General features: G+C 39.8%; 2 protein-coding genes across 4 annotated transcripts; both read left to right on the top strand.

Moving 5' to 3' along the window:
* The first annotated feature begins 4,834 nt into the window (after positions 1 to 4,834).
* On the top strand, positions 4,835 to 11,476 carry LOC148933516 (uncharacterized protein At4g06598-like). Of its 3 annotated transcripts, none has more exons than XM_089062877.1 (6): positions 4,835 to 5,052; positions 7,127 to 7,358; positions 7,960 to 8,693; positions 9,939 to 10,014; positions 10,099 to 10,231; positions 10,760 to 11,476. In XM_089062877.1, the coding sequence occupies exons 2-6, from the start codon at positions 7,275 to 7,277 to the stop codon at positions 10,966 to 10,968; spliced, it is 1,236 nt and encodes a 411-aa protein (XP_088919003.1). In that variant the 5' UTR covers positions 4,835 to 5,052; positions 7,127 to 7,274; the 3' UTR covers positions 10,969 to 11,476. The 3 variants fall into 3 exon arrangements, with proteins under 3 accessions (XP_088919003.1, XP_088919004.1, XP_088919005.1); XM_089062878.1 differs by having other exon boundaries at positions 4,836 to 5,052; positions 9,939 to 10,018; positions 10,109 to 10,231; XM_089062879.1 differs by lacking the exon at positions 7,127 to 7,358 and having other exon boundaries at positions 4,836 to 5,052.
* A 636-nt stretch (positions 11,477 to 12,112) lies between these two features.
* LOC125220053 (serine/threonine-protein kinase-like protein At5g23170) lies at positions 12,113 to 13,389 on the top strand. The gene has a single exon (XM_048122172.2). It carries the CDS (start codon positions 12,183 to 12,185, stop codon positions 13,212 to 13,214), a length of 1,032 nt encoding a protein of 343 aa, XP_047978129.1. The 5' UTR covers positions 12,113 to 12,182; the 3' UTR covers positions 13,215 to 13,389.

The following is a 13,389-nucleotide window of genomic DNA, read 5'->3' as shown; positions in this document are numbered from 1 at the left end:
TTTCGGTGGAGGACCGATTGCTTACTATCCAGAGAGATCCTACTCTAACTCAACGGGTCTGTTCCTCGCACGACATCAATTCTATCACGGATGACGACTCTTGCTGGGTCCTGCGATCCTTGGAAAACAATGCAGATACCGCAAGTTTTGGCCTCAGCAAGACACTCTCAGCCACAGCACAGCGCCAGCTTCGGGATATCATTGCAGCGTTCTCCACTGTCAGCTGTGCGACGACGGCACTGCCTCCGGTGCGCCGGATTGACCACCAAATTCCTCTCCAGCTGGGGTCCCAGCCAGTCTCGGTGCGGCCTTATCGTTATAATCACCTGCAGAAGGATGAGATGGAGAAGCTCGTCGCTGAAATGCTGGCATCAGGGGTCATCCAGCCAAGTACGAGCCCCTACTCGAGCCCAGTCCTCCTCGTCCGTAAGAAGGATGGCTCGTGGCGTTTTTGCGTGGACTATCGCGAGCTGAATAAACACACGGTGCCCGACAGATACCCTATTCCAGTGATTCAATAATTATTAGATGAATTACATGGAGCGCGTTGGTTTAGCAAGCTGGATCTCAAAGCGGGATATCACCAAATCCGCGTGGCTGCTGTTGATGTTCACAAGACTGCTTTTAGCACTCACTCGGGCCACTACGAGTTCCTTGTGATGCCTTTTGGCCTCACCAATGCTCCCGCCACATTTCAAGGACTCATGAACGACATATTCCGCCCATTTTTGCGCAAGTTTGTTTTGGTGTTTTTTGACGATATTCTCGTCTACAGCGATTCTTGGTCAGCCCATCTTCGTCACCTTCGACAGGTCTTCTATTTACTACAGGAGCACGCGCTGGTGGTCAACCCAAAGAAGTGTTTGCTAGGGCGTGACAGCGTGGAATATCTCGGCCACATTGTTTCCTTCGAAGGAGTTCAAATGGATCCTTCAAAAATTTCAGCAGTGCTGCGTTGGCCGACTCCAACAACTCTTAAGGGGGTGCGTGGATTCTTAGGCCTCACCGGCTATTACCGGCGTTTTATTAAAGACTATGGTAAGATTGCAGCTCCCCTAACTGCACTTTTGAAGAAATCTGCGATAGGAGCCCAGAAAAAGGCGTTGGTTTGGCTTGTTAAGGCTGAGAGGGCGTTCTCTGATCTGAAGGCGGCCCTAACTTCTGCCCCCCTCCTTCGTATGCCTGATTTCTCGAAGGAATTCGTCATCGAATGTGATGCATCTGGCCATGGTCTCGGCGCCGTTCTCATGCAGGACCAACAGCCGGTCGCTTATTTCAGCAAAACCTTGTCTAGTCGTTGGATCGCTAAATCAGCTTATGAGAAGGAGTTGATGGCTCTAGTTCTGGCCATCCACCGTTGGCGTCCATATTTATTGGGGCGCCATTTTGTGGTTCGCACCGACCAGCGAAGTTTGAAGCACTTATTGGCACAACCTCTTTTCACTCCGACACAACAGAATTGGGCAGCCAAACTTCTTGGCTATGATTTCTCCATATTGTACAAAGACGGGAGGCTTAATCGAGCTGCTGACGCGCTGTCTCGCAGAGACGAGGAGACTTTCGAGCTCTCCGCCTTATCACGACCAACCTGGCCGGCCTGGTCCGAGATGCAAGCCACAATTTCAGTTGATCCCTTCTTGGCGAAAATCAAGGCTGACCTTGAGGGAGATCGACCGGCAGCAGCCCATTACGAACTAATCCATGGCGTTCTGCTTTACAAAGGCTGCATCGTGATACCAAGCCATTCTTCTTGGATTCCTAAGCTCCTAGCTGAATTTCATCTCACACCAAGTGGAGGTCACGCTGGCGCATACCGCACCTATAGACGCCTCGCCAGCAACGTCTACTGGCCGGGAATGATGAAGCAGGTCACCAATTTTGTGGCAGCTTGCGCAACATGCCAACGCCATAAGTCTGATACGCAGTCACCTGCAGGGCTGCTGGTACCCCTCCCTATTCCAGAGCGAATTTGGGAAGATATTAGTATGGATTTTCTCTCCGGTCTTCCCAAGGCGGATGGGATGGACTGCATCTTCGTGGTGGTGGACCGTTTGTCCAAATACGCCCATTTTATTGGACTCCGCCACCCATTTTTAGCAAAATAGATCGCAGACCTGTTCACTAAAGAGATAGTGCGGCTTCACGGCATTCCAAGATCCATCGTTTCGGACCGTGACCCAATTTTCCTGAGTTCGTTTTGGCAGGAGTTGTTTCGAGCTACGGGAACCAAACTCAAGATGAGCTCAGCATATCACCTAGAAACGGACGGCCAAACGGAGGTACTAAATCGCTGTTTACAGACTTACTTACGTTGTTTCTCTTCCGATCGGCCAAAAAATTGGAACCGTTGGCTGGCATGGGCTGAATATAGTTATAATACGAGTGCGCACTCTGCGTCGGGCACGACCCCTTTTGAGGTTGTTTATGGTCGTCTGCTGCCAACTCTTCACAACTTCCTACCTGGCGAGATTCGTTCACAAGCCATTGTCGACAGCCTTCGCTCCAGGGACGAGGCTCTTGCCCTTTTGAAACACCATCTGCAGCGCGCCCAGCACCGTATGACCGTGGCAGCTAATCGACATCGGAGGGATGTTGAATATACAGTAGGCGACTCGGTGTTCTTGAAATTCAGACCTTACAGACAGTCGACCTTGTTTACTTCCACTAACAGAAAGTTGGCTCCACGATATTTTGGTCCTTTTGCGATTGAGGCGCGGGTGGGCAAGACAGCTTACCGATTGAAGCTTCCCAATGGCTGTCGCATCCACCCAGTGTTTCATGTCTCCCTTTTGAAAAAGGCAATTGGCTCAGCAGTACCAGAACAGTCCCTTCTAGATGGCCTTTTGGAGGCTGATCCTCCATTCTTACCTGAGGCAATTCTCGATCGCCGGTCAACAGCTCGTGATGGCATGACCGTGGAGCAGGTTCTGATTAAATGGGAAGATCTGGGAGAAGATGAGGCCACATGGATGGACGTGGCTGACGTACGCGGACAGTTTCCTTACTTCCGCCTTGGGGGCAAGGCCTTTTTGTCCGACGCGGCAGTTGATAACGAAGGAGTCTGGAAGGTTTATACACGTGGAAGCAGGAGGGTGGTTTACCCAACTGAAACTGAGGATATTGAGGAAGAGGTTAAGCAAACTGAAAGTGAGGAAATGGAGGAGTAAAGTTGTTGCATCAGCATCAAATCTCGGCAGTCAAGAAGTCTTTATTCATTAGTCAAATTTGTTATTCTGTTCCTTTATTTTAGCATTGTAATCGCCTATTTATAGAGAGACTCAAAGTGGAGAAAATCATCTTTGGGAATCAATATTTTGGTCAATTATTCGCAGGCCTCTTTGCTGAGGATAGTTCTTTCATGTTCATTTTCCATTCCAGTTCATTACTCAATAAAGCCGAGGTTTATTTCTTCTGTTATCTTGTGTGTTGACCATTCTATTATCAATCAGAGCCTTTTCCACTAACAAAATGTTGAATCATACTACATCAATCAACGATGAAGGCTGTCAAAATCATAAATGAGTGTGAAGTGAGGTATGTTTAGAACTTAGAAGCAAAAGGTATTCCAAAAAATAAGAAAAAAAAAGTATTCAAAAAATAATTGTTTTATGGTTGTTTATTGTTTTAATCTTTTATTATATATGTATTATTTTTTAAATAATAATAAACAGAAAAATTTACACCAACCCCATTTAATTCTCCTAAAAGTGTGCTTAAGCACACCAAGCAATGGAGGCGGCACGTGCACAATGACCTAGCGTGTTTATGGATAAGCACACGACAACATGCTAAAGCCTATAAACATATCGTGTCTTTACCCTAAAAAGGTTTAGGATTTAGTTAAAAGTTTTAAAAAAAAATCTCAAATTTTCTAAAATAGTTATGACTCATGCGTCATATGAGATGAGTTTTTATCGTATCATCCCCTAAATTATGCAGCACTAAATAAAAGTAAATGAAATATTATTATTTAAATTATAATTATTGATAGACTTTTCATTAATAGTAATTAATTTTATATTTTTCAATATTAAGAATTCAACTCTGAACTTTTTTCAAATTATCAATTGTCTGGTATAACTATATTTTTAATGAAATTGGTGATAATGCGAAAGCTTAAATTTTTAAATCAAAATTACAATTTGTAACTCACCTCTTTTTCAATCTACATGAATCTCACATAAGTGTTATATCATTAAATAAATATCACATCAAAAAAAATAGTCTTATAGGACAATTGTGAACCACAGTAAAATTAGTCATTTAATATGTGATCTTAAAAGTTAACCTATAAAATTAAGGGCAAATTGTATGTAAGTCATAAACTTTTAAAATAAGAGGGAACATATTTTTTGGTGTACGAACTTTGCCAAAGTATTATTTTAGGTCCGTGAACTTTGAAAATATCATTTGAGGTCCATCAATTATGGGTTAATATCATTTGAAATACTTTTTTACTATTTTTAAGTTTTTCTGGATGAAAATACCCTCAATACCTTAAAAGGGTATACATTTTTATTAAACTTATCATATACTCATACTTTTTATATATATCTTTACTATATATTTTTGATGAATTTTCTAAATATAATTTGACCTTTAATATTCTCACTTAATTTTATGACAGGTATAAAATATTCTTATTCAATTTTTTATTTATTAAAAAATAATTCAATTTTAAAATTCTATAATTATAAAAAATTGAAGAAGCAATTTTACTAGTCACAAAATTAATCTAAAGGTACTCTACTCCTCACAAAAATGACTGCAGCTTAAGCAGTTGGGGCGTTTGGCAAATTTCTTCCAAATATGAAGTGCTAAAGCAAAATATTTTCTTATTCCACCTCACAATAGGGTGTCAACCAGCTGCAAAGAGCAAGTAGTGTAGAGAGAGAAATTTACAGTAAGAAGCCAAAAACCATCTCACACACACAGAGGTCTTTCGGAGAACAACAAAACCCTAGGATTAATTATTTTTGTGTGTCGATTTTTTTTCAACTTTTGGTTGATTATATCTCACATTGTCAAGATCTTACTACCTAATTATCCAAGGTAGGCATTCATTCAACTCGAATCTATCGATTAATTCGTGATTAATTGCTCGCTCTGAGTTTCATTTTATGGGGTTTTGTTTTCTGTGTCTGCTCTTGCGCTGATTTTAGCTCGTGAGGCTTCAAAACAATGTGGCTTGACAAAATTTTGAACTAATTCTATGTCATCTAGCGGAATTATTAGGACTGATTAAAAGAGGATTAGTGTAGGGGCTTAAATCAAGATTATAGTAGATTTTTTTTTCGCTGCGAAACAAATTATTACTGGATGCTTCCAGAAACGAGGATCTCTATTTAGCTAGATATTCTCAAATTGATATCTTGTAGCATTGTTTTTACTGGAAATCGTGGTGATATTATTCTATAACTCCTTTAGTTTCCCAGCTACTTTGACAAATTATAAGCACAGGTCGATGATTTTTATTCTAGATGTAAATGTAAGTTGTGACTTTGCTGATTGGTAGTAGAGGTAGTTATGATTGTCAATCACATTCTCGAGTTACTGCTGAAAGAAGAAAAAAGAGGCATTTTGGGCCTAGATGTATCAATACTTATCTTGAATATATGAACATGGTGTGATTTTAATTTTATAGCTTTGAGCTGCTGTAATGGGATTTATCATTGCTCTATTAGTCGCATTAATAAGGAGTTACTGTCATTGGAGATGGAGGCAACTCAAAAATGATATACTACAAAACAAAACAGGGTTATGATTAAATTTTTTTTTCCGGACATATTGGTGAAAAGGGAAATAAAGATACGTTATTGCGATTAGTTTCTCCCCTTTCGAGAACTCATGAACTGATGTTGTTAAACTTCTGCTGGTACTTGGTAATATATCATAAACTGAATGTGGTGTAGAGACGGGTTTGCCAGATCTGGTTGAGCATAGTTTATAAAAAACCTGTGTAATTCAAAATTTCAATATGATGAATGCCCCCCAAATTTTCTAGTTTGGCTTGCAAAAAAGACTTCCAACTGATTGTTTTCCATGGGGATGGATATATATGATTGATTGTATCAATTTAATATCTGGAGCATTTACTCTTTTATTTTTGACATTATTATGGATGTTTCTCCTTCTTGCCTGCTAAAACCTGAGTTTATGTTCCAAGTAAATTGCGCCGATTTTTTCTTAATAAACTAACTGTTCACGTTTCTATTCTCGATATGTTTTCCAAACCCACTTCCCTACCTACACTTTTCTATGTCCAAATGTTGAAAAAATGCAATAGTAGTTTTAGCCTGTTGGCTATTCAGCTGGTTAAACATGTGTTTTCATAGGTTGCTCTGCAGTTGCTGCATCTTACATCATTTGTTTTGTAAAAGTTTTTATGTGAGATGAAGGAGGCATGTGCCAGTTGGTACCTGGTGGAGGATCTTTGTGGTTTTGTGCTGGGTCTATATAAAACTGGTAGAAAGCAACAAAGATAACAAATCATGTTGAGTTGTCAAAACTGTTATTGGAAGTTATTTTCATGTAAGAGTCCAGTTAACTGCAATAGGTAGACTGTAATACTGTAGAGAGTGGCAAAGACAGTGGGCAATAAAAGAAGCGAGCCTAAGGATAGGGGTCTCCACAATAGATGAAATCCTATGAATCAAAGCAGAAACTCATTGGAATCCAGTATTTTTTATATTGTTGAATTTTTGCATATGAGATTGCAAATATATATATCCATAAGTATTAAGGTTAGGGTTAGATCTCACAGTTTCTATGATCTAATCTGTAGATATTTCTTTTTTATAGAATTATTATTGCTTGGTCTTCAATTCATTGCAAAAAAATGTAAGTAAAGAACTGAACATAAATATATGTTTCAAACAAAAATTATGTTTCAAGATGATTTAAATTTATGTTACTAAATTACACACTGGTGTGAAGTTTCCTTATATGCTAACATCTTTTTTGGATGAATCCAAGGCCTTCTGTGTATTATTTTTACTGAAAATCATTCTTTTGTTGGAATAATGAGGTGCTTTGCTGAGCTTCTACCACTGTTACTTGACCTTAATTTTGTTTAAATATAATTCTATAGATCAAGTTCAAGTCAGTTTATGATATTTATCATCAGGTGCGCGTCTTCACTACTGATCTTACGATTCATGTCGTGCAAGATTGAGGGGTGTAGGTGAGAGGGTTTTGGTTGGTGGGAAGTGCAGAAGGAGAGGATGTGATTACGAACCTTTGATAATGCTGTCAAAGAAATTGCTAAGTGACCAATGGGATTAAAAAGAGGAGGTGCAAGGTGTTGGAGTCACATGCAGCCAAGTTTCCATAGAGGAACTGCACTGTGCTCCATAAAAGTATTAACCTAATAATCACTTCTAAAGAACATAGATTCTCAAAAACATACACCAATGTAACGAACTATCTCAAAATTATTGAAAATTGGTGTGTACAAGAACAATCATGTATGTAATTGAGGTGGAAATTGTAACCTTTTAAAAAGCTTGTCTTGAAGAAACCCATTATGAAGAAGTGATTTATATTTGCCAAAAGAATGTGTCTTCTCATGTTATGGAAAATGTGATGGAGATGAAGCTGCAACCTGGGTTTCTTTCTTAGTCAACCATGATCCTCTCAGAATCACAACAAAAATCAAAATAGGTTTTGTGGAACTAGCCGTTTAGATTTGGTTTGCAAATCTCAAACAGAACTCTTAATCCGATTGGGAGGAAACTACTTTAGTTTCTTACATCTTAATACTGTTGAAATTCTTTTGTATTTCAAGAAAGGGTTGATCTTCATAGACAATTGTTGTTGTTTAGTCATTTTTATTCAGTGATTCTTCTGCCTTCTTTTTGTTCTTAGATAATGCTGCAACCATGTGTTTTGATGTCTCCTGGTCTAGTGTTCACTTCGGAATGTACAATTCTCATGTTATATGTTAAATGTTTGTTATAGGTACTGGTCTCCTCAACTATGGCAAACTCCAAGGGACCATCTACCGTTAGAAACATGATGTATAATGGGAAGAATCCATTATTGCCTCCTAAAAGTCCATTTCCTAGCATCTCTCCATCATATACTGAATACATTCCTACTTCAGTGATTGTTCCAAAATCTCTTCCAAAGCCCAGAGAAGGAAATCCACATCATCAACGTACTTCTTCTGAAAGTTTTTTGATAGAGGAACAACCATCTTGGTTAGATGAACTCCTCGATGAACCAGAAACGCCTTTGCGTAAAGGAGGTCATCGTCGCTCATCAAGTGACTCTTTTGCATATATCGATACAGCTAATGCTGGAAGCATGAACTATGCAGCTCAAGATGATATCAAGTTCAAGAATATGATTCCATTGCCTTTATGGGGATCTCAAGACTTTGACTTTCATAGGGACATGCGGCAAAGTTCTTTCTATTTGGATCCAAACCCTTCTGGCAAAACCAAGAACAAGCCATGGGATGCACCTGTGAATTCGATTGCACCTCCTCGTGGCATTCCTTCTAGGAATGTTGCCACCATCCAGAATGCCGGATCAGTGAACTCCTCACTAGACGCTGATAGAAATCCAACTTCATCTGCTCAAAAGTCAGATGTTGAATCTGTTTCTCAAGACCCAAAAGGCCCATCTGAGAAAAAAGACACCCATGTTAAGAATCTGGCATCAGACACAGACACAAAACGAGCCAAGCAGTAAGTGCACCCCTCTTCATTTATAAATTGAGTGGTTTTAAGTTAAAGTTTGAACTTCAAGTTCACTTTTTGTGTTTCCTTACCCTTTGTAAGATGTGTTTCCTCTTACTATTAGTTTTAACTTCACTACTATGCTTCTATTGTGAAATGCATGATTGAATCCTTATATACTTGAATTTAAGGGCATCAATTTAAGGACATTTATCAACTATCTTACTGGTGCATGGTGATATCTTTGTTTATTAGTAATCACCCCAATTATGAAGTGTAGTTTGTTATTGTCTGTCTGATGCTTTTGATAGGCATTATTCTGTCTCAAATATATATAAATGAATCATATATATAGTTATATGATTCAAAACCCAGTGAATTTTTCTTAACTGAAAGTGAAGTGACTGGCTGAGCAGAAAATTGTTGAAACATGTGTCTTGAAATTCCTTGAACAACCTCTGCAATGATAGATGATCACGTTGATCATGCTATATTAGTAGTAAGGAGTATTTGTATTTACCGTGGGTACAAGTTTGGCTCTAGTTTTATATTAGCTGCACTGACATAGGTAGCTAAGTTCTCATCCCAATCCCTATTACAAATGGACGAGTTCTCTTTTCAAAGATAATTTTCTTCTTTTAAGAAAAAACCTGATCACTTTGTTCTTACGACGTAATAACTGATTTCTGTAAGGTGGAAAGTTTGGATAAAAATGTCAAAATTTATATTCTTGATATTTGTTACCTGACCGTGAGATTTCTTTTCAGAACTATCTAAAATGAGTCGTAATATAATCTAATTAGTTGTTTGTTTAGTGTCACAGGCTTTAACGTATGTTGATGCTCAAGCCCCTATAAGTTGTGGGAAAGAGCTTTATATAGTGTTTAAGTGTTTACATGGGCCTCTATTTCTTTGCAAATTTAAAGATTAGTGGTCTATATGGATGCATGTGAGTGTGACAATGCTTTGCTTTATGGATCTGAATGTAGTCTACTGCTTTTATCTCTTATGTTTTGCTAGGTAAACATATTGAGCTCCAGTGGATCTGTTAATGAGATGAATCTTAAGGCATAGATACTCTTCCATTTGCTATGTTTTTTTGTTTTTTATTTTTACTCATATTCTGATCACACGATTGAAAAATGTAAAGGCCCTTCACTAAAGAATTTGGTGCATTTTCTGAAGCTGCCATTTTTTCAGACAATTTTCTGTTATCTTTAATATACCCGATGGGTTTGTAAATGCCTAATGCAGGCAATTCGCTCAACGTTCTCGTGTGCGGAAGCTTCAATACATAGCTGAACTTGAAAGACACGTTCAAACTCTACAGGCAAGTATGACAGTGCTTACAAGTCCTAAAATGGTGTATAATCTGCTTATAGTTCAGATTTGGTATTTGACTGTGCTTTCATAGTTGCAGGCAGAAGGCTCTGAAATTTCTGCTGAGCTTGAATTTCTCAACCAGCAAAACCTTATTCTCAGCATGGAAAATAAAGCCCTGAAGCAACGGTTAGAAAGTTTATCTCAGGAGCAGCGGATCAAATATTGTGAGTTTCCGCCTACTGTATTCATTATTGATAGATGTGCTTCTTCATCAAGTTTGCCTAGTTGCATTCAAAAGTACTAGTACATAAAATTTTGTTCTGTAGTGTACAGTCAGTTCAATAAAATTTACATATTGTTTGCTGATGGGTATTTCAGTTATGTAAACAAAACAAAGAACCAGGTGTGAGATAGGAGGTTTATGAAGTAAATGGGTCCATTGTTGTTGTATTTTCACTTGCAGTTTGACGTGTTAGTTGTTTCGAACTGGTCTCAACTTGAAGCTTGGTAAAGTAATAGTGCTCTTTCTACTGTTTAAAGGCATCATCTGTTTAGGGCGTGAGGTCACTCCATGGCATAGAAATTAAAGAAGTTCTAAAATGCATAGGAAGATCTTGACTTATCTATTGAAATACGACCCCCTTCTTTTTAAGTGGTTGATAGTATCTTCCTATAAATCTTGTGACATTTTGTTTTAAGTACTGGAAGTTTATCCATATATTTCTATACCTCATTTTCGGATGCATGTACAGTCGAGCATGACGTATTGGAGAGAGAAGCAGGAAGACTGCGAGGCCTGTATCAGCAGCAGCAGAAGCTGCTGCAAGCAAAACAGCAGATATCTTCTAACCATCAACGTGCCAAGAGCAGAGACCTCGATCAACAGTTGGCTAATCTTTCCCTGAAACTCAAGGAAACAAGTTCTGGTCAGGATTCTCTCTCCAACCAGCTTCATATGTAGAGTAATCATTCTCGACTTCTTGTTGTGTGTGCCAAATTCTAACCACTCCTCTCAACTGAGGAAGCATGCTGATAATAAAAAATACTCCCCTTATGTGGAGAGAAAGCCAGACTGGTCAAGCGGTCATGTGCTACAATGCATCTCCTTGTGTTGCTTGTGTTTCTGTTTTCGCTTTTGATCCTTGTAATTCAATTGTAAGCGGCCATCATCTCTCCTAAAGTTAGTGCCATGTGCGCCTGGTAGTCCTCGCCCGAAATTAGGAGTTCTGGCGAATGACTCACCCGAGGTGGTTATCACTCGAAAATGCTAGGTTTATTGTACGTCGAGTGATTAATCTGTTGCCTCCTACAAGTTGGTTGTTACTTTACTAGAAACAGTCTTCATTTGTGTAGTCAATGTTGCATGTGTAGAGTTTAGTTTCATTTCCTGCTATGGACATACTTTTTCACATTTGTAGCCCATATTGTTATGTAATGATTCTTGGGTGGCTTGCTAAAGCTGCTAATCATCTCTTTCTCTCTCTCTCTCTCTCTCTGGATGAAGAGATGCTTTTTTTCTTTTATTTAGAATTGTGTTTCGAAATTATAACTTTTGCTATTACAAAGTCGTGTGGTGGGTGAGATTCTTTTTACTTTTTTGTCATTTGGTTTGTGTTCTGAAATTATAACATTTGCTCAAGTGCATGTTGGAATAACATTCTAAACTTATTTTCTTAAAAAAACGGAAGAATTAGTGATATTGTGCAATATGGCAAAAGAAATCAACAAGCACACATATACAAGTTCAAAAAAAAGGATCCATCAATATTGTGATGACACGCAGATTATTGATTGATTCTCTTTTGGGGAGTAATGAAAGTATGCAAAAAAAAAAAACCTTGAGTCAGAAATTAAGAATAATTACAAATAAAAGTTTGGCAGTTAATTTATTAAGAAAAGTAGCTACTCATTACTTCAAAAAAATAAAATGGTATCCCCAAAACTTCTTAAAAGGCGAAGAAAAAAAAAGCTAAAGGCAAATGTGGTCTCGAAAGAACACCTAATATCCTGACTTGTCAGCCCCACCTTTGCTTTTTCTCGAATACCCTTTCACTTTTCTCTTAATTATTTCATAAAATAAACTAAAGATTTAGATTCCCCTCTCTCATGTTGAATATTTCTTTATTCAATATTGTTTGATCACACAAACTTGTATATACATAGACCCTTTTTACGATGGAAAATAGAAGAAAAATGTACTACTCGTTTAAAGCGCAAGAAATGGAAGACGCGACCGACGGATTCTCTCCGTCGCGGCTGATCGGAAAAGGCAGCCACGGCAGCGTATACAGCGGCGTCCTGAAAGACGGCCGCGTCGTCGCCGTGAAGAAGCAATCCGTCGACGACTCCAAGCTCCGCAACGAAGCCCTCATTCTGTCCACCATCACTCCCAATCCATGCACCATCACCTTCCTCGGCGCCACCCCCTCCAACAACATCATCGTCACCGACTTCATGCCCAACGGCACCCTCCACCACCTCCTCCACCTCTCCCCCTCCCCTCCGCCCTGGCCGAGGCGCCTCGCCATCGCCCTCCAGCTCGCCGCCGCCCTCCGCCACCTCCACGACTCAAACCCTAGCATCGTCCACCGCGACGTCAAATCGGCCAACATATTACTCGACGCCACGTGGAACGCCAGGCTGGCCGATTTCGGCCTCGCGGCGAGATTGTGCGATGACGTGGACACCAAGCTCCCCGCGGGGACCATCGGGTACATTGACCCTAGCTACACCGCCCCAGGGATGCTCACCGCCAAAATCGACGTCTTCAGCTACGGCGTCGTTTTGTTGGAGCTCGTCTCCGCGAGGAGAGTCATTGACTTGACCCAATCCCCGGCCTCCATTGTGGATTGGGCGCTCCCCCTGATCCAGCAGGGCCGGGGATTGGAGATTTGTGACAAGAGGATTCGGTCTTCGATGTACACGAGACGTGCGATAACGAACCTCTTAGGGGTGGCAGCGCGATGCGTGTCGCCCGAGGAGAGTAGTCGGCCCTCCATGAGTGAGGTCGTATCGAGTTTGCAAATGACTCGTCCGTGGACGATGGATTATGTGCGAGAAATGGTCCGATCGATGATGAGAAGACAAAAATCTAGGGTTAGTGGGGCGATAGTGACTACTAGTGGCGGTGGTGGTGGTGGAAACAATAATTTCTCAAAAGGGAGATTGCTAGTTAGGGAAATCTTGGCTGATATTACATTGAAATGACAGCTTGGCTTAACCCAATTTAGCTACTGTTTGGATGAATTTATATTAATTACTACTCACTCCGTCCCGCTTAAGATGACACGTTTTCCTTTTTAGTTTGTCCCAACTAAGATGGCACATTTCTTTTTTTGGTAACTTTCTTTCTTCAATTAATACACTCAACCACTTTTTCTCA

Source organism: Salvia hispanica, chromosome 1 (assembly GCF_029641045.1).
Source record: "Salvia hispanica isolate PSC_SH4W2 chromosome 1, Shi_PSC_v1, whole genome shotgun sequence".
Lineage (NCBI taxonomy): Eukaryota > Viridiplantae > Streptophyta > Magnoliopsida > Lamiales > Lamiaceae > Salvia > Salvia hispanica.
Note: the sequence above shows the minus strand (reverse complement) of the source record. Positions and strands in the feature narration are given on the sequence as shown.

Bases quoted from the DNA above. Each gene is read 5' to 3' on its own strand.
- LOC125220053 (XM_048122172.2), top strand. From the start codon at position 12,183: ATGGAAAATAGAAGAAAAATGTACTACTCGTTTAAAGCGCAAGAAATG.
- LOC148933516 (XM_089062877.1), top strand. From the start codon at position 7,275: ATGGGATTAAAAAGAGGAGGTGCAAGGTGTTGGAGTCACATGCAGCCA. The intron at 10,015-10,098 runs GCAAGTATGACA...GTGCTTTCATAG, and splicing joins GACACGTTCAAACTCTACAG to TTGCAGGCAGAAGGCTCTGA. The intron at 10,232-10,759 runs GTGAGTTTCCGC...ATGCATGTACAG, and splicing joins GGAGCAGCGGATCAAATATT to TCGAGCATGACGTATTGGAG.